General features: G+C 48.3%; 1 protein-coding gene across 3 annotated transcripts; it reads left to right on the top strand.

Annotated features, from left to right (window-relative positions):
• The first annotated feature begins 59 nt into the window (after nt 1-59).
• SPSB3 (splA/ryanodine receptor domain and SOCS box containing 3) lies at nt 60-23,747 on the top strand. Of its 3 annotated transcripts, none has more exons than XM_084641318.1 (8): nt 95-160; nt 2,779-2,868; nt 9,468-9,616; nt 11,186-11,363; nt 12,661-12,848; nt 14,775-14,877; nt 15,757-15,882; nt 16,346-17,372. In XM_084641318.1, the coding sequence occupies exons 3-8, from the start codon at nt 9,488-9,490 to the stop codon at nt 16,696-16,698; spliced, it is 1,077 nt and encodes a 358-aa protein (XP_084497444.1). In that variant the 5' UTR covers nt 95-160; nt 2,779-2,868; nt 9,468-9,487; the 3' UTR covers nt 16,699-17,372. The 3 variants fall into 3 exon arrangements, with proteins under 3 accessions (XP_084497443.1, XP_084497444.1, XP_084497445.1); XM_084641319.1 differs by lacking the exon at nt 95-160 and adding an exon at nt 23,285-23,747 and having other exon boundaries at nt 2,785-2,868; nt 16,346-16,694; XM_084641317.1 differs by lacking the exon at nt 2,779-2,868 and having other exon boundaries at nt 60-160.
• The last annotated feature ends 214 nt before the right edge of the window (nt 23,748-23,961 follow it).

The raw sequence follows: 23,961 nt of genomic DNA, 5'->3' as shown, positions 1-23,961 counted from the left end.
GAATGTCGGATGAGGAGAGGCTCCGTCTCCCGGGGAAGTCGCGGCCAATGGGCGCGGAAGGGGCGGTGCAGAGGGTGGATTGTTTATACCTTGGGAGGGGGAAAGTAGGTCAGAAGGAGCGCGAGGGTGGCCTAGCTGCTAGGCGCGCGCAGCGGAGTAGGTAAGGGGGAAGTGGGATGAAGCTGCGGCTGGTCCCTGGGCGGGGGAGTGGGGTTAGCCTGTTCCAAAGCGGGGGGATGCGGTTGCGACTTGTCCCCGGGCTGGGCAGGGGGATGAGCCTGCGGTCGGTCCCTGGGTGGGGGGAGGGGAATCTCTACAGGGAGGTTTCAGGGTAACAGCCGTGTTAGTCTGTATTCGCAAAAAGAACAGGAGGACTTGTGGCACCTTAGAGACTAACCAATTTATTTGAGCATCAGCTTTCGTGAGCTATAGCTCACTTCATGAGGGAGGGTGAGCCAGCAGCTTGTTCCTGGGCGGGGGGATCTGTGCTCTGTTGGGGGGCTGCTGTCTGTGGGAGGAGGAATAAATCTGTGTGTGTGTGTGTGTGTGTGTGTTTAGGAAAGCGGATGTAGATCTGTGGCCTCTGGGTGCTTTAAAAACTGTCTCCCTCTGTGGGGTCGTCTTTGTCCTGTGTGGGACGACGGGGGACCCCATACTGCTCGCTAGCTACCCCCATTCCCCTCCCCTGGCATAGCCAGGTTTGATTCTAGTCTGGGCTCAGTCCCTGGTTCTCCGAACGCCTGCAGGGTTTGTATTGGGGTCAGTTGTGTCTGGCCAGGCTGGGCTTTCTATGAGTATAAGGGAGTGGGGTGGTGTCTGGAACTGGTCTGGTCCCGGCCATCTCTAGCAGATAGGAGCCAATCTGTGTCATCCCTGAGGGATTGATGCTGCCTTGGATACCATAGAGATGAGTCTGCTGTAAGAACCTCAGAAGTACAGAATTGCCGTTTGTGGTGCTGGTCTGTACCTGAGAGCTCTAGGCAAAGTCACTCTTAAAACCCCCAGGCTTGAGTGTCAATTGCATACTGATGACATCACCCTGCCCCTCTTGTGCCCAGGGATTCTGCAGTTAGAGCCCTGGCCTGGACAAATGGCTGATTCTGCCAGCTGTAGCCCTGTGGCTACCTTGTTTGCATCCTAGGGAACAGAATCTGTGTAGCTAGGTAGATGGGGTCATTGTTATTGTGCTGCTCTTTCTTCCTTACTGTCCCTGTGCATTTGGGAAACTTTCTCAGAGGTACTTTGCAGCCTGGCATCACTCTGCCCTCATGGTGTGTTGAGTGTGACTTCAACATGGCTCTTGTAGTTGTGCAGGCTGCTCCTTTCTTTATCCCATGCTGACCTCGCAGCAGCAGCATCACCTGCCCTCCTGACTAGGAAGCTCAGTTACTCTAATTCCTTCCTGACAGGGTAACTCTGTCACTTACCTGCTGAGCAGATTGCAGGAGATAATTTGCTTGCTGCTCTGAGCAACCATCATCATATTACATTGATCCTGGCATTCTTTGTTAGCTGCCAATCAAGTGCCACATAGACCTGAAACTGGTACTGCTGGGCCTTGAAACCTTTCATGCAAATCAGGTAAAGCTTCATTCTAGACTTCCTCAGACCTCGTACTGCCCCAGATATCTGTGATCATGCGCCGCCTGGCTTATGGCAATCCCCCTGTCTTGGGTCAGTATGACAATGGGCCTGTGCTGTGATGGGCCCTCAGCCATGGGACTTTCTCTTCCCTGAAATGTGTCTGAGTCCTTTGTGCATGACTTTTAAAAATGTGTCTAAACTTTGCTTTCTCCATCCTAGATGACTGACTATAGCCACTCTTGAGTCTATATTAACCTTTCCCTCTCTTGTGCTGTTTTCTGTTCTCTTCTGCTTCTAAAATGCCTCAAATTGTTCTTATTTCTCTCTTTTTATGATTATGGCTTTTAATGCTTTATGCAGTGGCTTAAAATATATTGTATTGCCCAGTGTCTTTACAAATACTGTTTTTAGTGTCTTACACTGGAAGTCAATCTTTGCCCTTCCCTGTGGAGTATCACCCCACCCACACCTCCACAATTCTCCCTCACCTATGGGCTAAATCCATGCCTCTGGGTTATTTGCCCTCTAGCCTTACCCTAGTATCTTTCTTCTTCTCACAGGCTCTGCTTTCAAGCAGGCTTAACTTCTGATGTGTAAGATCAGGCTAACTTTTTCTGTGTCATGCTAGCACTTCACTCTCTTATCAGCTTGGGCACCAATAATGAATCTTTTCCATTCTCCCCTGGAGATCTCTGATCTCCTCTTCCTGTGTAGTAGCAATGTTTAAACAACTTGGCATTCTGCTGATGCTTAACAAGTAATGGTGGGTGCAGGTTTTCCATTAATCTATTTAGGGTCCAATCCTGTTCCCACATGAACCTCTGGCAAAACTCCTTGGGGTTGGGCTTTAATCTTTGCTCACTAATTGAGACTTGTTCTCCCTTCCCCATCACAGGTTAGATCCAATTATAATTTATAAAAAGAAAGAAGAATGGTTCTCAAGTCTCTGCTGAATAAAGACTAAGCTGGTTCTTGGGGTTGTTTGTCAATAATTAGGCTTTGTCTGACTCATGTACTTCCTGCTGCCTGCAGTCTCCCTGGGCTAGAAGTAAATCACATTTGGATATGGACATTCTCATCTTTCTCCCCTCCTTCAAAGGTACCTGATTGGGTGTTAGTCTAGAGGTACAGGTTGACTCAATCTCAGTTTCCATGTTTCCACCCGTCCCTGGGTGTGTTCTTTTATGCCCCCAGCACTCACTGGCTTTGGGAAGTGGAGTGCCGCGGCTGGGAGCTGGAAGAGTAGAGCAGGCTGGGACCGCGTCGCTCCGCTTCCTGCTGCAGGTGAGTGCTGGGGGCGTCCTTTCCCCAACCTCCCCGCACTCACCGGCAGCGGCGGAAGTGGAGCATTGCAGCTGGGAGCTGGCAGAAGTGGAGCGGGCTGGGGCCACATTGCTCCGCTTCCCGCTGCTGCCAGTGAGTGCTTGTCAGGGGGCAGGGATGTGGATAGGGGTTGGGGCAGTCAGGGGACAGGGAGCAGGGAGGTTGGGTAGGGGGTGGGGTCCTGGGGATGTTTAGGGACGGGGGTCTCTGGAGAGGGTGGTCAGGGGACAAGGAGCAGGGGGGCCAAAGTAAGTTCGATATAACACGGTTTCACATATAATGTGGTAAGCTTTTTGTTTGTTTGTTTGGCTCAGTTTTTTGGCACAGGCTGCGTTATATCAGGGTAGAGGTGTATTTACACTTAGAACTGATTCTTAGGAATAAAATATTGACCTCTGTCTCCCCTCCCATTTAGAACTCTGGCTATAGATTGCAAATCATATGAGCTGCTCCAAAATCAGGTGTGTGTGGAAAGAATAGGAAGCTGGTATTATACCATAAGGGTTTCCACAGGGTCTCCTGGGGCAGGGCTGGTCCGATATTCAGCACTTTCTTTCCTGCTTTAGGAATAGAATGAGGAATTGGAGTGCCTGTATTTCAGAAGGGGTAGACTGGGAATAGACTCACAGAAATCGTAGGACTGGAAGGGACTTTGCAAGGTCATCTAGTCCAGTCCCCTGCACTCATGTCAGGACTAAGTATTATCTAGACCAATCGTTCTCAGTTCCCTCACTATCAGCAGTGCTCTGAACCAAATCTCTGGGCATCCCACAGGGAGGTAGAAATAGGTCACAGGGAAGAACAGAAAATCACCTGAATCTCAGATGTGTGTGTTGCGTAAAATGCTGGTAAATACCACTTATTTTTCTTTACTCCTTTCCTCTAACTCAAAACTGAGGAGTCTGTGGCAGTACAGTATACAGGCAGCCCCCTTTCCGCAGATCTGTTAAAGAGGCTAAGAGATGGATCTTTCTCTCTTAGAATGGGGGTGGGAGAGTATAGTGAATGATAAAGTGGCAGGCTTAGGCCAGTACCTTTTTATTTCATTAGCAAAAAATAATTAAGAGCTGCATAGGCCAGGGAGATCCCTCAACAGCGGGGCTGTGTGGGGCAAGGAGCTCTCTAGCATGTTTGCTCTAAAGGAACTTGGCATTTTCAGAACTAGAGGGATTGCACATGTGTTTAAGGGTATGTCTACACTACAAAATTAGGTTGAATTTATAGAAGTCGATTTTTTTAGAAAGCAATTTTATACAGTCGATTGTGTCCCCCCCCCCCCCCACACTAATGCACTAAGCGCATTAAGTCGGTGGAGTGTGTCCACGTCGACTTTCGGAGCGTTGCACTGTGGGTAGCTATCTGACAGTTCTTGCAGTCTCCGCTACCCATTGGAATTCCGGGTTAAGCTCCCAATGCCTGATGGGGCAAAAACATTGTCGCAGGTGGTTTTGGGTAGATGTCGTCAGTTGTCCCTCCCTCCATGAAAGCAACTGCAGACAATCGTTTCGTGCCTTTTTTCTGTGCGAGCTCCTTACTGCTTTCAGCAGACGGTGCAGTAGGACTGCTAACCGTCGTCATCATCCACCGCTTCTGCTGGCACTCTGCTCTCCTGGTGGTCTTGCAGGGCCGCTTCCACTGCAACTCTGCTTGGCTGCTCTTGTCTCGCCATACCACAGCAAGTGTGCAGCCCACTCAGCTGTTGTGTCCTGGCAGCGGACGGTCCAGTAGGTCTGCAAAACTGGTCATCCAACCACCACTTCCCCTGAAACTCTGCTCTCCTGCAGACGCCATACCACAGCAAGCATGGAGCCTGCTCAGATCACCACAGCAGTTGTGAGCATTGTAAACACCTCGCGCATTATCATGCAGTATATGCAGAACCTGCAAAAGCAGGCGAGGAGGCGATGGCAGCGGTGAGGAGAGTGATGAGGACATGGACACAGATTTCTCTCAAACCACGGGCCTCAGCAATTTGGCCATCCTAGTGGCAATGGAGCAGGCTCATGCCATGGAACGCCGATTCTGGGCCTGTGAAACAAGCACAGACTGGTGGGAATGCATAGTGTTGCAGGTCTGGGATGATTCCCAGTGGCTGCGAAACTTTCGCATGCATAAGGGCACTTTCATGGAACTTTGACTTGCTTTCCCCTGCCCTGAAGCACCAGAATACCAAGATGAGAGCAGCCCTCACAGCTCACAAGCGAGTGGCGATAGCCCTCTGGAAGCTTGCAACACCAGACAGCTACTGGTCAGTCAGGAATCAATTTGGAGTGGGCAGATCTACTGTGGGGGCTGCTGTGATCCAAGTAGCCAACGCAGTCACTGTGCTGCTGCTGTCAAGGGTAGTGAGTCTGGGAAATGTGCAGGTCATAGTGGATGGCTTTGCTGCAATGGGATTCCCTAACTGTGTGGTGGTGCGATAGACGGAATGCATATCCCTGTCTTGGGACCAGACCACCAAGGCAGCCAATACATAAACCGCAAGGGGTACTTTTCAATGGTGCTGAAAGCACTGGTGGACCACAAGGGACGTTTCACCAACATCAACATGGGATGGCCGGGAAAGGTGCATGACGCTCGCATCTTCAGGATGAACAGCTGCAGGAAAGGACTTACTTTCCAGACCAGAATGGGGATGTTGAAATGCCTATAGTTATCCTTGGGGACCCAGCCTACCCCTTAATGTCATGGCTCATGAAGCCATACCTAGGCACCCTGGACAGTAGTCAGGAGCTGTTCAACTGTAGGATGAGCAAGTGCAAAATGGTGGTAGAATGGGCATTTTGACGTTTAAAAGCACGCTGGAGCAGTTTACTGACTCAGTTAGACCTCAGCGAAACCAATATTCCCATTGTTATTACTGGTTTCAGAGTAGCAGCCGTGTTAGTCTGTATTCGCAAAAAGAAAAGGAGTACTTGTGGCACCTTAGAGACTAACCAATTTATTTGAGCATAAGCTTTTGTGAGCTACAGCTCACTTCATCGGATGCATCCAATGAAGTGAGCTGTCGCTCACGAAAGCTTATGCTCAAATTTGTTAGTCTCTAAGGTGACGTTATTACTGCTTGCTGTGTGTTCCACAATATCTGTGAGAGTAAGGGGGAGACATTTATGGCGGGGTGGGAGGTTGAGGCAAATCGTCTGGCTGCTGATTACGCACAGCCAGACACCAGGGTGGTTAGAAGAGCACAGCAGGGCGTGCTGTGCATCAGAGAAGCTTTGAAAACCAGTTTCGTGGCTGACCAGGCTACAGTGGGACACTTGTGTTTGTTTCTCCTTGATGAACCCCCCCCCCCCCCCCGGCCTTGGTTCACTCTACTTCCCTGTAAGCCAACCGCCCTCCCCTCCCTCCTTCGATCACTGCTGGCAGAGGCAATAAAGTCATTGTTGTTTCAAATTCATGCATTCTTTATTAATTCGTCACACAAATAGGGGGATAATTGCCAAGGTAGCCCGGGAGGGGTGGGGGAGGAGGGAAGCACTGGGTGGGGTGCGGGAGGAGGAGAGAAGGACAAGGTCACACTGCATTTCAAAACTTATTGAAAGCCAGCCTTCTGTTGCTTGGGCAGTTCTCTGGGGTGGAGTGATTGGGTGCCCGGAGGGGGAACCCCCCCCCCCACGTTCTTGGGCGTCTGGGTGAGGAGGCTATGGAACTTGGGGAGGAGGGTGGTTGGTTACACAGGGGCTGCAGTGGCGGTCTGTGCCTTTCCTGCACCTCAGCCGTACGCCAGAGCATACCAGTTTGATCCTCCAGCATTCCATCCTGCTTCCTCTCACCATACTGCCGCCACCTTTCCTCTTGATTCCGCCACCTGTCCTCTCATGCGTCCCTCCAGTCCTCATGTTCATTTTGTGCTTTCCTGGACTCTGCCATTGTCTGCCTCCATGCATTCTGCTGGGTTCTTTCAGTTTGGGTGGACCCCATGAGCTCAGAGAACATTTCATCGCGAGTGCGTTTTTTTTCGCCTTCTTATCTGCGCTAGCCTCTGGGACAGAGATGCTAGTTGCAGCGTTGAAACCTTTGCAGCTGTGGGAGGGGGAAAAAAAGGAGAGTAAAATTTGAAAAAGACACACTGGCCATTTAAAAGGAGGGGCTGATGTTTTCGGGTTAACGTGCAGCACAAACCCAACTAAGCCACCCAATTCTCTGGGATGATTGCTTCACCCTTCCCCCCACCGCGTGGCTAACAGGAGGGATGATTTCTTTTCAGCCACAGGCAAACAGCCCAGCAGGAACGGCCACCTCTGAATGTCCCCTTAATAAAATTCCCCTATTTCAACCAGGTGACCATGAATGATATCACTCTCCTGAGGATAACACATAGATAGAGAACGGATGTTGCTTGAATGCCAGCGAACACCGGGATCATGCTGCCATGCTTTCTTATGCAGTGATTCCAGACTATGTGCTACTGGTCTGCCGTGGTAAAGTGTCCTCCCATGGAGGACGCAATAAGGCTGCCCTCCCCAGCAACCTTTTGCAAAGACTTTGGGAGTACCACCAGGAGAGCTGCACTGAGATGTCCCTGGAGGATTTCCGTTCCATCCCCAAACACGTTAACAGACTTTTCCAGTAGCTGTACTGGCTGCGAATGAATCCCAAGTCTTCAGGGCAAATTAATCTTTCTCTGCCTTCAAGGTCCGGGATCCCAGGGTACTGTCTCCAGGGTGATAAACAGCTCCTGGCTGTCAGGGAGAACTGTTTCTCAGTGCATACCAGGCAAGCGATCTTCAACCTCCCCCTCCTCCTCATCTTCCTCATCCACAAAATCCTCATCTCTGTTGCATGAGACTCCCTTGCAGGAGTTCATGTACAGGTGTGGGGTAGTTGTAGGGGCACCCCCTAGAATTGCATGCAGCTCATCATAGAAGCGGCATGTCTGGGGCTCTGACCCCGAGCAGACGTTTGACTCTTTGGTTTTTTGGTAGGCTTGCCTCAGCTCCTTAAGTTTCACTCGGCACTGCTGCAGGTCCCTGTGATAGCGTCTGTCCTTCATGCCCTTGGAGACTTTTTCAAATATTTTGGCATTTCGTCTTTTGCAATGGAGTTCTGATAGCACGGATTCCTCTCCCCATACAGTGATCAGATCCTGTACGCCCCGTTCGGCCTATGCTGGAGCTCTTTTGCGATTCTGGGACTGCCTGGTGACCTCTGCTGATGAGCTCGCCACGCTGACCAAACAGGAAATGAACTTCAAAAGTTTCCGGTGCTTTTCCTGTGTACCTGGCTAGTGCATCTGAGTTGAAAGTGCTGTCCAGAGCGGTCACAATGGAGTACTCTGGGATAGCTCCCGGAGGCCACTACCATCAAATTGCGTTCACACTAACCCAAATTCAACCCGGTAATGTCTATTTCAGCGCTAATCCCCTCATCGGGGAGGAATACAGAAATCGATTTTAAGAGCCCATTAAGTCGACAAAAATGGCTTCGTTATGTGGACGGATGCAAGGTTAAATCGATCTAACACTAATATATTTGACCTAAGACCAGGGCTAAGGGATGTTTGGAAGAGGTGTGGAACCCCATGGAAAGCTCTAAGGAGGAGGGAGGGGTTTTTTGTGTGTGACATACTAAAAGGAGATTCTAGGGGGGAAAGGAGGGGATTGAGCAACAAGAATTAGCTCTTCTTTTTTCTTATGTGAGTTTTTGCTGTAATGGCTAGAAACTTGTTCTGGTCTGTCTGGGGGAAATAGAACCTCCCCAAACCTGGTCTCTGAGACGCAGCTGGCTAGAATTCAGAAACACGCAAGAAGTTTTGTTCTTGAGGAAAGTCAGGACAAGCTGATGAAAAGATCATTGTCCCTCTACAGCAAGAAGTTGGTCTCTCTTCTCCTCTTCCCATTATAGTCAATTAGTCAAAGATGAGCAGACAGGCACACACACATCAACTTGTGTAGTAACTGTAGAGCCAGGAGGCAATGCCATAGACAGCTAAGAATGGGAGAGTTTAACGTCAGAACTTGGCTATGCATGGTGTAGTTACTGGACCCACAGGAGCCTGCATATATCAATTATTGTTGATCTTCATCTCTTTTTCAGGACAAAGGTGAGGGTGTTGGGTGGTTTGTGCAGTAGCAGTTCTCCCTTATGTGCTAGTGCAGGGTGGCACTGTCCCCCCCCCCCCCCCCTTTGTGCTTCTAGGAGTATTTCTGGTAACCCAGTTCAACACGCTGGGTTCAAAGTGAAGTAGATCCTAGTATTTCTTTCAGCCAGTTTGGGCTGGGAGCTCTGCAGAGGTGGTGAGCTTGGCTCCTGAGGGTAGGTTTATGCTTGTATTGCTCAGCAGCAACCCCTGCTGGCCAACAGGTGTAGCATTGACCATGCTGTGAAAGGTGTATGTCTTACTAGTCTAGCCAGAGAGTAGTGGTGTGAGGTTCCATAAGGCCATGGCAAAGGCCCCGGTTTGACCTGAGCCTGGCTATCCCAAACCTATTCACAAGGTGGCCAGGAGAGGGGGTAGAGCCTGATGACCACTGGAAGGAAGTGGTGCCCAAATAGATCCTTTCCGGTTGACTCTGCTGCTCTGGGTAATCTTATTTTCTTCCCTTCCCATTTTGCAGATTATCTGTATCAAAACACCATGGCACGACGCACACGCAACAGCAGGGCCTGGCACTTTGTCCTGAATGGGGTACGCCGGGATGCAGATGCACGGGCAGTAGCTTTGGCCTCTGGAGCACATGGATGGGGCTATGACTCTGATGGGCAGGTAGGTTGGAATATTAAGGATCCCAAAGTAAAAATATCCTCTTCTAAAGCATGTTTTAAAACACCCATTAAGGAAACCTTTCCTCCTCCCAGGATGCAGGTGACTAGTGGCTTGAGGGCCAGGTGCCCAGTGTGGCAATAGCATGCACAGTGGACCATATTCAGACAAGATTCCAGTAACCTAAGCTTACAGGGCGTCTAAGCTGATGCAAATTGGACTCTCACCCAGTTACCAGCCTGTAACTTAACACCTTGACACACCACCTCTGAATTTGTCTCACTTGGTATAAATTGATGTAGAAGAGCTGGAAGGTGGGAATGAAGGAGGAAAAGAAATAGAACCATGTAAGAAGGGATAAATTAAAATAGCTGCTGACCTCCTTCAGCTTGCTTTCCCCCAGCTCCTAGTTATACAGGTTAAACTCCCTAGCAAGGTGCACATTGGTATGAGGGTAAGATTGACTCAGACACCTGATTGGCCCAGTGAATTCAGAGGGACAATGTATAATTGTTTTCCTTCAGTCCTGTCAGAGTGGCTTAAAGTTTCTACAGTGGTAACGTTCTCTATAAATTCTGCAAGGTCCCTTCTGTGAAGGGGAAAGCGGAGAAGAGAAAAGGCAGAAATGTGTCTTTCTAGATGTTTGGCCTGAACATTGAAACAATTTGCAGAGGACAGGAGAGCACTGGGATGGGCTATGCACAAATGAACCAGAGTCGTACAAAATCCAAGTGTCATTGTAGCCTTTAAGCATGACTTTCAATCTGGGCAATAGAACAGGAATACATAGGAAACAGTGGGCTAATTATCTAACACCAGTGTAAATCTAGAGTAATTTACTGAAGTCATTGAGATTAGAGTCTGGCCCTGTATCTTGTATGAAGTACAAACACTGCGTAAAAGAAATCAGTTTAGGTTCAGCTGTTTGATATGCTGGCATATAGGGATAGTAATGTTTAGATGCTGTTGTAACTACATGTCTTCTGTGCCCATACACCACAGTAAGCAAAAGCTTTTTAAGAAAGTATCTTAAGTGTGAGGTCTTCCAATCATCTGTCCCCTAAGACAAAAGCCAACGTGGAGTGTTGCCCTCTCTTCCACACGAGTAGCAGCAGCGGTTACTGCTTGAAGCCACCATTCCCTCACTCCTGAAATGCACTCTACATTTTCCCCCTTGCTTGCTGTACTACTGTTGGTAGCATCCTAGCCTCTTTTTCCATGTCAATCCCTCAGCTGCCCAATCTCGCTCTCCCTACCCTTTGTCTGTCCTTTTTCCCCACTCCTGTGGTTTCCTCCTTTCAACCTCATACATCCCTAAATCGTGTCAGTGATGTAAAATCAAGACCTGGAATGCAGTGTGTTTATTGTCATCCTCCTTCAATTTGCTTGAACTTTGCATCGTTCCCCATCCACTCATCTGTGTGGGCTCTTTTGGGCATGTGCCCACTGGGACCTTTGGGTATTACTGCAATACAAGGAGTGTCAAGCCATGGCTTTGTAAAGCACTGCTCAAGCTATGGGATGGCCCTCAAATTTTAGCTTTGATGGTATCCTTCTGCTTTTCCATGGCAGCACAGTGACTCTGACTCTGAGCCAGAGTTTCCTTCCCTCTCGCCCTCCATCCCCAGCGCCATCCCTGTGACAGGAGAGTCCTACTGCAACTGTGAGAACCAGAATGAGACTCCGTACTGCTCCAGTCTGCACACCATCCATCGTGTCAAGGACTGCCAGTGTGGTGAAGAGGATGAGTGTAAGGAAGCAGCTCTTAAACTGCTCTTGCTATTCCTCTGGGGTTTGAACTGTGCTGCTTTCTCTTTGCCCATATGTTTCAGGGTCCCCTCGGGTTATGCAGATGGTGGTGCCACTTGCTCATCTGTAGAGAATGGGGAGGGGACCACCACTGCATGCTTAGTGGGGAAAATATAACCTGTGCTATTCCTGCATGGCATGCTGTTTTGTTCTTATGACATGTTCCGTAGGGAAACTGGGAAGATAACCAGTATATTATCCTGCATGATTCACAGGCTAAACTCTAAAGATGTTAATACACCAGATCTCATGTGTGGGGGCCTGGTTTCAAATCTGGCTTAGGCCACAAGTGAAACTGAACTTCCTGGTTACATCCCAGGGCATCCCATCTACACTGCCCCGCCATGAACTTCTGGGGAGCGAATAGCAGTGCACATCAACGTGCTGTAACTCCCCCATGTGGATGCTGCAGGTACAAATGAAATGGTTCCTACTTCATATGAATGTAATCCAGTGTGCATTGCTGTTCACACACCTGTAGTCTGAACTGTGGGGCAGTGTACATGTAACAAGGATCAAACTCGGCACAATTCAGTACAATTAGCAAACTGGTCAGGTAGTAAGGAGTATTTAAGATCAGGCTTACTGTGCCTTAGGAGAGCTAGATAAAATCTGGACCTGGCCAGGTGGTGGGGGTGTTCATATGTCAGGAATGAGAAGGCGGAACACTGCTTGCCCTCTGGCTGTAATTTCATGAGCCTAAAGGGAATAAAAATGGGATTCTCCAAAACTCAAGGACGCTCTAGAAGTGTCTTAAATTCTCATTTTCCCAGATTAGACATCATCTGGGTCATTTCCTGCCTGTCTTTCAGATTGACGTTGCTGTTTGTAATAAATACTAAAGGCAACATTACTCTGTCTCATTCGTGGCCTGGATTCCAACCCAACCTCGCATGCTAGCTGGCAGCTGTTATGTATGTGACAGTGTTAGGTAACTGCAGTTGTAGGACAAGTTGCTTGCACACCTGAGCTCTGGTGTTACCTCAAAATGAGAACTATTGTTTGTTGATAGTGATAGATGTGGTTAAGGATGGACCACACTGGCATGACATCCCTAGCCAGAATACAGCAAAAAGGTCTTGGGTTTTAGCAAGCTGACTGTTCAACTGACCCAGCCTGGTATTTAGCCTGCTAGATTATAAAAATCTTAAAGGTTGTTAAACTGTTACATTTCTGGGTCAGTGCGATCCCATATAGCCCCACCTCCTAAAGATGCTGTCTTTTTTTTTTCTGAACAGACTTTGAGTGGGTGTGGGATGACGTGAACAAATCGACTGCAACCCTCCTGACCTGTGACAACCGCAAGGTGAACTTCCACATGGAGTACAGCTGTGGCACTGCTGCTATCCGTGGGAACAAGGAGCTGGCGGAGGGGCAGCACTTCTGGGAGATCAAGATGACCTCTCCAGTCTATGGCACTGACATGGTATGTTGAGCCAAGCTGTTTAGGAACACGTAGATGCACAGATATAGACGAGCTTTTAACAGAACAGTACTTGACAGCATGCCTCATCAATAGCTCTCAAAGTACTTCATGAAAACTGGAATCCTCCTCAGCTACCAGACAGGGAAACTAACAGTTTAATGGCTGAAGGGACCATTTGATCATCTGTTCTGACCTGCATAGCACAGGCCATTAAATTTCATCACAATACCCCAATATTGAGCCCAAGAACTTCAATTAGACTGAAGCAGAGAAGTTAAGTGACTTACTTGAGATCTCGGAGTCAGTGGAGGTCATGTATAAGACTCGCATCTCCTGGCTCTCCTTCATGCCTTTTGTTACATTATTATTTGTAGGTCACCAGTGATTGTCTCAACATGACAAAATAGAGAGATGGGGCCCTGCCGCACAGTGCTTGGAGTGACAGAATGCAGAGAAATGCCAGATGCCTGTCCAGTCAGAGATGCACCGTTTTCTGACTAGTTCCTAACGTGATGAACGCTGGAACAGCACTGGAGCATGTAGATAAAGAAGTTACTATTCACCTAACGATCACCATTTTCCACTCCCCCTTTGGTTGGCTTTTGATGTGACCATCTCCTGCTTTGCCTGCCTCACTCAGATAAATAGTAAACTCCTAGAGTGCAGGAATAAAACCTGTAACTTGCCCAGAGATTCCAGTAGAGCCTATTGGGACATGCTAATAAAAGTAGCAGAGGGAGAGACCCAAAGGTGAAACTCCTTGTGACGTTCCCCTCTGGTGTTGTCTGGACCGGTGATCTGCTAGGTGACTCCAATCCTTGACTCTGGGAGGCAGCCTTACCCTGCTCTACTGTGAGAACCCCCACTCCTGGGGTGTTCACGCATAGCCTCTGGCATGTAAGCTGCTCCTTGGATTGTGCAACCGAATGACACTAGCCAATACGTCTGATCCCAGCCACAACCCTAGGAACCTCTGTCTTGCAGTATCCAGTTATGCCTGCTGGACACTGCAAGCTTATATGAGTCTAGGGGAGTCTCCGACACACTTCAAACGAAATGCACTGCTTCAGGTAGAATAAACAAACAGATTTATTAACAATAAAGATAGATAGATTTTAAGTGATTATAAGTCAGAGCATAACAAATCCGATTTGGTCAAATGAAATAAAAGCAAAACACATTCTAAGCTGATCTTAACACTTTCAATGTCCTTACAAACTTTAGATGCTTCTCATCACAGGCTGGCTGGTTGCTTTTCAGCCAGGCTCTCCCCTTTGATCAGCACTTCACTTGCTTAATGTGGTGTCTGTAGATGTAGGTGGAAGGTGGGGGAAGAGCGTGGCAAACATCTCTCCCTTTTATCATGTCCTTCCTTCCCTCTTGGCTTTTCCCCCCCACCCCTCTCCTTTCAGAGTCAGGTGAGCATTACCTCATTGCAGTTCCAAACTGACCAAAGGAAGGGGGGTTGACTCCCTTGAGAGTCTAACAGATTCTTTTGTTGCTGCCTAGGCCAGGATCCTTTGTTCCTGTGAGGCTGGGCTGGGTTTGTCCCGTACCTGCCCTGGTGAGGTGTGAACTACCTCTCTGCTCTTGGAGAGTTTTTGCCAGGGCTTATTTTAAGCCATGAGGATACATTTTCATCCTCATAACTACATACATGAAATTATAACCTATAACATTACTATAATAGCTATGCTCAGTGCATCATTAGCCTTCCTAAGGCACCCAACGTGACCAACTTTGCATTGGATACCAATCAATCATTTTATAAAGATGAACATGGGGGTGTAGCATGTTTCTCCGAGATACAGAGCGTCACACTCCTGTATTGTGTGTCACTGCTATGCTGTGCTTAAAGCCCTGAGTGGTTCCATGGCAGAAACAAAGATCTTGTTTTCTTCTTTGGCATGGGCTACCTCCATCCAGATGGTGGGAATTGGGACTTCAGATGTGAATCTTGACAAGTACCGCCATACATTTTGTAGTCTGCTGGGCAAGGATGAAGACAGCTGGGGACTCTCATACACAGGTAATGCAGGGTAGGGAGGGGGACTGCTGCCTTTAGAGTTCATGGGGAAGGCTCATGGATATGAAGAAACCTAATCCTAGCAATTGTGGAAGTGCTCTGAATGATGGGAATAAGACTGAAATGGTCACCCGGACTGTGAATCTGCTCTGATATCCCTAATGGACTTGGACTGAAACTGCTGCCCATAGCCAGCCTTCCATTTGGGCAGTGGAGAGAATCCATGCATATTGCCGGTGTTGCTGTTTACCCATCAGGATTGCCTCTGTCGTTTAAAGTCTGTCGGTCTGTCTCTTTTTTTTTTTTTTTTTTTTTTTTTAATATAAATACAGTGAAGTAACTTCCTTAGCCAGATACATAGACTGACCTAGAGGCTGAACGTTGTCCATGCCCAACCTCCTCTGTAGATAACAGCATAAAACCACCACTCCTCCCACCCTACCCCACCCCAAAAAAAGTGTCTCCACCTGAAAAAGGAGTGAAGGAAGTCCAATCTCTGTTGTTCTGTATTTGCTCCATGGCTGAGACTGCCAATAAGGTTCCCTCCCCACTGCCTTGGCGAGAACACCTAGCTCATTTCACATAGGCTGTCACACCACAGAGGGGCAACAACTTTCAGTCTTTAACACATTTGGCCTATACTTGACCATGGGTCTAGAGGCAAGAGTATATTCCACCATTGGCTGTCTCCTGAGCTGCCAAAGACCCTTCACATGCTCTGGGATGGGGGGGCAGCAAAATGGTGGTCATGGGGAAATCTAGGGTTTTTTTAATTAAATGGCTGATTCCTTCAGTCTATACAAAATAGGAAGAGATTGTGGAAGATGGGATGGATCTAAAGAGTGTAGGATTGCTTCTTAATCGTCTGTCTGTCTGTCTAAGGATTACTCCACCACAGGGGAGATAAAATGAACTTCTCCTCAAGGTTTGGCCAAGGCTCCATCATTGGGGTTCATTTGGACACGTGGCATGGAACTCTCACTTTCTTCAAAAACAGGAAATGCATAGGTAAGAGTTGGGACAAAATGGCCATCATCCAGCCAAACCCACCCTTAAGCACAACAAAGTGATAGGACAAAACATCCAGGGAGGGAGTGGTGTATGAATTATGGAACATTGACCCTTTGGGTCGGTCTTCAGCTTGTTGCTGCCTCTTGGAAGTCTCAGTGCCATCTGACTGTTTGAAGATGGGGATAGTGGGCTTCTGTAAATGGCAAACTATAGGAAGATTAAGTGCATAAAGCAGAGTGTCTCTAAAACAACTATTCACTTCAACAGGCCTGCCTTCAAATATCTCCTGCTTTCCAGATCTCTATCGATATGTTTGTAGACCCCACATTTAGGTGGGAGAAGGGGTGATAGTTCAGATCACAGGGCATCCTAGAAACTATATCCCTGCATTATAGGTAATTACCTAATTGTGCCCTTGCCTATGACTAACACCAGCCTCCTTGATTTTATTTCCTCCCAGGAGTTGCAGCTACCAAACTGCAGAACAAGAAATTCTACCCCATGGTGTGCTCCACTGCAGCCAAAAGCAGCATGAAGGTGATCCGTTCATGCGCCAGCTACACGTCGCTCCAGTACCTCTGCTGTTACCGCCTCCGCCAGCTGTTGCCCAACTATGTGGATACGCTGGAAGTGCTGCCATTGCCCCCAGGACTTAAGCAAGTTCTACACAACAAACTAGGCTGGGTGCTGAGTATGAACTGTAGCACATTGAAGCCTTCCACCTCTTCTTCCTCCTTGTCAGGAAGTGACTCAGATAGCTCCTGTGGCTCGGATGCAGAGGCATGCCAAAGGAAGAGATGCAGGAGGACGTAAGTTACTTTCAAACAAACTGCCTTGGGGGGTGGTTTCCTTCACTATCTCTGAGGGTGATCCAGGCCAGACACCTCTTCATGGGGACACCCAACTTCTAATCAAGTTTGCAAAGACTTCTGCTCTCTTGAAATCTTTTAAGCTACACGCATCAGCCACTTGCATTGAAAACCTATCCCAACTGAGGAGAGAGTGACTTCTTTGAAATAGGCAGCCCAGATAACCTACAGCAAAATTTTCTAGTTTCGTTCTCCTACTCACTACCACCATCACTAGCTGATCTCTAGGGAGTAGACTGTTCCAGGAGAGACGCAAGCTTTCAAACCGGCTTCCTGGCTTCAGAATGTGCATCTCTTCTAGCAGGCTTTATGATCCCATCAAATGACAAAGCCAGTTGCCACTCCACCCTTCTCCTAACTGTTATGTGTTGGTTTGGCACCTGCAATGAAGGCATCGGGTCACTGGGATGTGATCTAGAACAGCAGTGTTTAGAGAGAGGCTCTTAAAATTGCATCTATATGCTTTACTGTTGTGAACGAGCGGTTACTTGCTAGAGCTGATCTGTAAATGATCTCATTTGAGTCCTGTGACTTCTTTAACTGCTTTGCATGTTGGGTACTGCTGCTTTTCCTGTATCAAAGACTATTAACTGGTAATAAACATACTGTTTACTTTAACTGCCCATGAAGGTATGAGCCAAAGTGTGGCTCTCAAGAATACTGAAAGTATCATAATGAGTCTTGGAAGGGCTATTAAACCTCATGCTTCAGGATTTAAGACAATCTCTATTAGAATCAGGAGGAGACTGTGACAGGTTGGATCCCCCCTTTTGGGCTGCCACTGAATGTGCTGGGGTCCCATTGAGGCTGCCTGTCCTACCAGCCTGGGTTTCCCTTGGACTGTGTTGCTGTGATGGGCTCTCAAGCCCCTTAACTACAAAAGGTAAATTTTAAGTGATTATAAGGGATAACAAATAAATCAAAGCAGATTACTGAGCAACTCAAACAAAACATGCAAACTAGGCTTAATAAAATAGTAATTTCTCACTGTAAATATTGCTGTATGCAGGTTGCAGAGTTTTTTGAAGGTAAATTACACTGTTTGCAGCTTAAATCTCCAGGTGTACCCTTCAGAGGCTTGCCTTTCTCGGCCTGGGTCCTAGTCCTTCTCCCCTAAACAGTCTTAGGTGTTTACAGCAGTCATCCTATAAAGCAGGACTCAGTGAAGAACCAGCAACCATAATTAACACATGCTCCAGCCTTAAATAGAATTTACATATTGTGGGAATCTTGTTTCCCAGGCTGACCCCCACATGACCTCTTAATGGAAAAACACTAAAAGTCCAAGATGGGGGTCTAGTACCAGATGACACAATCACCTGACCCTGTAGTGTCCAAGCAGTAATCCAGGAACCTTTGCAGGAAGGCAGGATTTAGTAGTATCTTCAAAGTCTTATTGTTCTTCCTAATGGCCCATTCAGGCTGTGTGCATACTGTCTGGTGAGCATTCCCTAAGTACACACACAGTTGTGATTGTTACATAGTCAATATTCCTAACTTCAGATACAGAAATGATGCATGCACACAAATTGGATAATCAGCAAATCATAACCTATCTTGCATAAAACATCTTAGTTATGCCATATTCATATAATTATTTTTATGAAGAATATGGGGTGTAGTGTCATAAAGATGTATTGGAGGCAGATTATCTCACATCTGCCTTGTGAAGGTCTTGTTTCTTCCTCTGAAGCATCTGGTACTGGCCATAGTCAGACAGGATACTGGATTAGATGGATCTCAGGGCACACTATGGTAGTTAGGTGCACCTTTTATGTAAGGTGAGGAGAAAGGAGGGATCTGACTTGCTGCCTCCTCTATTAATCAAATTAATAACTGAGACTCTGGTTTTATTGCCCCAAAGAATGGATGAATAATGTAGGGCTCCTAGTAAGTCAGACAGGGGGATCACACAGCTCTCACTTGATCTATTAGTGTGACAGGCCTGGTGTCAGGTACCTGATTTGAAACTCAACACAGCTTTATCAGCAGTAATTTTTGCATAATCATCATGCAAGATTTGCAAGCTGACTGTAGCAGACCATAAAGTATGTTCCTTTTCTGGGTATCAGAAAGAAATACTCCTGGATTAGGGACTGACAAGGGTCTGGTTACTTTGGCAGAAAATAATCCACATGTGGCCTGAAACTGTTCCCACGGACCTTCTGTGCTGAGAAAGAGGTTCTTCCCTGACAGAAGTGACCCTGATCTATAAGACTTTAAACATCAATGAGGAAAAAGTGTCCTGTTACCTTGTAACTGTAGGCACCATCTTGGTAACTAGCAAGTCAGGACACAAAGTGGTGGGAACAGGTTATTGAACATGTAACAGAGACACATGGTAAAACATCAGGCATATCCTGTAACAGTACTGTGCCTAGAGTTGTAAGGACTGACTGGCTCAGCGTACTAAGATAACAAAGCCGATCTCAATTAGGGTGCTAGATTGAAATAGAAATGGTAAGTGGTTCTCTTCTGCTGTCCAATGCTTATGCTCCCTGTGGCAAAGGAACATCAGACCTGCCCCAAGGCTGGGGCAAGTGAACTCTTTCCCCTCACACCAACCATGGGGAGGCACAGCACCAGGAAAAACTTGCATGCTCCTCCTTCCTCTCATGCCTGTTTGCAAGAGCTGTGGAGCCTGCTATCTTCATTATCCACAATCTCACACCTCAGCAGTACTGAATGGCAGCAGGAAATGAACTCCCTCTCATTTCCAGCCTCTCCTCAGAGGGAGCTCAGTTAGCAAATGACTTCTGGTTAAGGTTCTTCCTCTTGCAAAGCTCTAATCTTACCCCTGAAGTAGCTAGATGCAGGTGATTTGGAAGACTTTTGTCTGAACTGGAGCTATCATGAAGGAGTTTACATGCATATGGTGGAGGTTGAGACCTTCAGCTTTCAATATCAGCTGTGCTGAACTAAGTCTGGAAAGCACTACAGAGTGCCCTTCAACATTCTAAGAACAGATGTGGGAGGAAATGAAGTACCCATGTGTCCACAGTGACGCTCCTTCAAAAGTTCCCATACTAGCTACATGCATTCTCTGCGATGAGCCCAATACCATCCAATGATGAAATCATTAATGAGAACTGGACTTGCTTTTCCAATCACGGGACCTGGAACATCTGTTAGATGAGAAGCTTAACCACTCGCTCTCCTATATTAGGACACATTATTGTGGTTGAACAAAGAATTTCTTTGGCAACACAATGACCTGACCGGCTTGTTTACTTAAATTAGTTTATTGGAAGAATGTATCACCATGGAATAGCCATTGATAACAAGGATTTCTATGCATCTGCTGTCCCTTCCTAGTTGCCATCCTCCAAGTAAGTGAGCAATGCTATCTGGAGTCCCACTGAAGCAAGAGGGGATTCTCATTTCAACATGGAGACCCAAATGTAAAGAGCTAGGGCCTTATTTTCAGAAACATTCAAAACCCACGGTTCTTAGAGTCAAGGGGAGCTGGAACTACCAAGCACCTACCAAAATTCAAATACAAGTGGTCAAAGTTTAGGAACCCAATGAGAGGCCATTTTTAAAGCTGTTGACCTTAACATCTTTGGAGTGGGAGGCAAGAGAATAATACACACTCCCTTTTTGTTCAAGAGTTTTCTCTAGCTAGTCTGGCATTGACTGGGCTGGGGAGCCCAGCTATCCAAGTGCAGATGATTTTAGTCTGGTCTGCTCTCTCAGCTAAGCTACTTCCCTCTAGGGAGTCAAGACCACTGGTTAATTGTCCGCGCCCCCCACCCCCCCTTAAGCAGTTTATACCACACTCAGGAGACAACAGCCTTCCCCACCTGGCCCTCCACACAGTTTTGCCCCTAACCGCTCTAAGGTGCCTAGGTGTCCAGTTTTCAACCGGAACACCCAGTCAAAAAGGGATCTTGATGGCTCCTGTCAGCATTGCTGACCAGGCCATTGACTGTGCGGTTGGTGGTGCCATGCAGCGGGGCTGGCAGGCTCCCTGCTAGCCTCTGCGCCACGCAGCTCCCGGAAAGCAGCTGGCATGTCCCCCCTCTGGCTCCTACATATAGGGGCAGCCAGGGAGTGCTGCATGCTGGCCCTATGCCAAGCACCGCCCCCCACAGCTCCCATTGGCTGCGATTCCCGGCCAGTGGGAGCAGCAGGGGTGGCGCCTGAAAATGGGGCAGCGCGCAGAACCACCTGGCTCACCACCACGTCAGAGCCAGAGGGGGGACATACCACTGCTTCTGGGAGCTGCTTGAAGTAAGTGCCATCGGGAGCCTGCCTGGTGAAAATGAGCGAGTGAGTGAGGGTGGGGATAGTGAGCGACAGAGGGAGGGGGAATGGAGTGAGGGGGGAGTGGGGGCCTTGAAGAAGGGGAGGGGCCTCTGAGGAGGGGCAGGGCACGGGGGGGCAAGGATGTTCAGTTTTGTGCAAGTAGAAAGTTGGCACCCTACTCCCTAGTTCACCAACACACTAGGATCTTCCCTGCCCTCTCACTACCCAGCACCCCCCAGAGACCCACTCCCCCATGCCCTGCCTCCCGGCCACACTCACTGGCCCTGCTGGGAGGCGACTATGTCTGCCGGGTGAGCCAGCAATGCAGCTAGGGCTGGTCCTGGGGTGGGGAATCACTCCGTCCCTGCGGGAGTGGTGTGATCAGCCAGGCCAGGGCCTGTCCCTGCCAGGCCCCCTCAGGACATACTTGCCTGGAGGGGTCCAGCCGATCCCCCCAGACTTTCACACCTCCCCCCGCTGCAGCTGAGACTGGCCAGGCTTCTGCACCAGTCCCAAGCTGCTCAGGTCCAGGGAGACAGGTGAGGCCCTGCAGGTGGTGGGAAGCAGAGACCTCTGCCAGCAGTCAGAGAAGCTGGCGGGTAGGCCCAGGGGGCAGAGAGGAGCTCTCGGCCAGTGGGCAGGCAGGCCGAGAGGAGCAAGTGGTGGGGGTAGCCAGTGGGGTCTCAGGATGCAGTGCAAGTGGAGCAGGCCAGGGCCCCTTCTGGGCACAGGCCCGGCTCCATGGAGCCACTGGTGCCATTGTAAACCTGGCACTGGGCTTGGGGAAGGGTATGCTGCTGCTATGGCTACTGCCACAACAGGGCTGACTGTTAAACTGGATTTGCCTCTTGCAGTCCTGTCCTGTCCTTCTCCCCATGTACACCGCTGCACCAGCCCCCATCAGTGCAGAAGGGGAATAGTTGGGTCTCCAGCTGTTTCCTGCAGGAAGAGATGCAAGGATAGGACACGCAGTAGTGAATGTTTGGGAGATCACATCTTCCTGCAGCCTCTGTAATAGGGTTTCTGGCTAGTCCACCTCTGTTCCTCCAGGACCAGCATTTTTCCTCCATTAGCTCACAACCCTCTCCATCTTCAAAATGGCCCCTTCCCTCCGGCTGCTAAGAGGGCATGTCCTACCGTCACCTAACTTTCCTCATCAGCTCTTATTTCTGAGCCTATGCCTCTTATCCCTCAAACACCTAGACGGCAGAGCACAGTGTACTGAGTGTGTGAATGGCAATGGGGGAGGGGAAAGAGCCGAATAACCGTACAGGGACAGTCATGAAATGAACATTCCTACATCCAGTCTATTCTGGATACCCTGACAGGAGACAACCTGGGTTCCCCCCTCCCCCCACCCCATCCACATAGAGCCCCCTGAAACATCATGGCACTGAGTTCTCTGTAAGGATCTGCCATGGGAGCAGTATCAACCCTGCTTCCACAGTGTGTCAGAGTCACAACCAGAACAAAGAGTGATGCTGATGTTCTGGACTTGGGATTCGGTTGAGAGTTGAGAGCACCTGCCTGGGTGACACAAACTTACTTGTATGGGCGTTTTGCTATTGTCTTGGTCAGCGCAGAAACATGCTGGCTCAACTCATGCCATGTGTCCAGGAACCAGACCTCAATGTTACCCCAGAGCTGTAGCACCATCAGCCCCTGGAGGAGAACTAAAATGAGCAAAACATGCAAGACACAGAGCAAAGCGATCCCAAGCTGAGAGCAGGCTTGTGCATACCAGCCACAGGCACCTCACCACACTTCACCAAAGGCACTCACCCTGCTCAGACTTCCAGCTCGCAGGGGTCAGCCTCTTAGAGGCCCCTCTCTGACCCTGAGAGAGAGGAGCAAGGAAGGAAGGAAAACATACATCTGGGCACAGCAAGGCCCTCCACCATATTATGCTTGAAGGGATGGGCTAAGTGCATTATCTCTGTTTACACAGCACAGCAGTAAAGCCTGCTTATCCCCTCTTAGTTCCCAGTGAGCCAGTGAGTCATAACCCACTCCAGGGCATGGAATTCATTTCAAGGGACACTGACAAGTGCCCCAGGAATGACAAGATTTTGTGAGGAACCTTCTGATTATAAGTCTCTCATTAGACAAGAACGTACTTGGTCACCAAGACATTTATAAACCCATTCTGTGGCCATGGTTTCCACAGGGCACACCAAGAAATGGGTGTGCAGTTAAGATCCCACCTACCCTTTGGCTGCCTGGTCTGTTTAGATTGTATGCTCTCTAGGGCAGGAACTGACTCTTGCTCTGTATATGTACAGAGTTCAATGGGGCTCTGATCCCCGCTGGGGTCTGAAGGTGGTAATGGAAGAGGCACAAGCTCCAATCACAAAATATCTTCCTAGGCACTGTATTATCTGAGCTTGCACCTCGATAAAATGGCACAGATACAAAGAACTACAGCAAGGGTCATCACAGAGTCAACATTTGCCAACAATTACCACAGCTATCTCCAATTGTAAGTACTGGAGAAAGATTTTGGTTACCTTAGATACAAGCATGCTATCATCACTAGCAAATGCTGGCTTTTTGATAGCGACCACCATAAGCAAGACAGATGAATGCTGACTTCTGCTCCATTACAGAAAGGGCTGGGGAGTAGGGGAAAATATGTCTGTGATGTTGCACTCCATATGATTATATGAAAATATGCTAATGAGTGTGAATATAATGTAACAAATATGCTTCATGCAAAAGGTATCATTACAAATCTATAATCTCTGAGTGTGGTCATCCTGTTTGTATTAATGTATCATTCTTGTATCTGAAACTAGAAATATAAACTATAAGGTCCTATTGTAATAATGCAACGTGTGGGCCATTAATGGTGGTTTGGAATCTCGATGGTTCCCATCAACTACGACAATTGGTTGTAAATGGCTCTGCTTACTTGCAAGTCTTCCTGTGAGTCATGCCAGGAAGAATGAAGGCTTCTGGT

Source organism: Lepidochelys olivacea (assembly GCF_965140295.1).
Source record: "Lepidochelys olivacea isolate rLepOli2 genome assembly, chromosome: 10".
In the NCBI taxonomy this organism is placed as follows: domain Eukaryota; kingdom Metazoa; phylum Chordata; order Testudines; family Cheloniidae; genus Lepidochelys; species Lepidochelys olivacea.
The sequence above is the reverse complement of the archived record's forward strand: the minus strand, read 5'-3'. Positions and strand labels throughout refer to the sequence as shown.

What these genes read in the sequence shown, in the direction of transcription:
- SPSB3 (XM_084641319.1), top strand. Translation starts at nt 9,488, where the DNA reads ATGGCACGACGCACACGCAACAGCAGGGCCTGGCACTTTGTCCTGAAT. An exon ending in CAGTCTATGGCACTGACATG is followed by an intron (nt 12,849 to 14,774) that starts GTATGTTGAGCC and finishes ACCTCCATCCAG; the next exon opens with ATGGTGGGAATTGGGACTTC. An exon ending in CAAAAACAGGAAATGCATAG is followed by an intron (nt 15,883 to 16,345) that starts GTAAGAGTTGGG and finishes ATTTCCTCCCAG; the next exon opens with GAGTTGCAGCTACCAAACTG.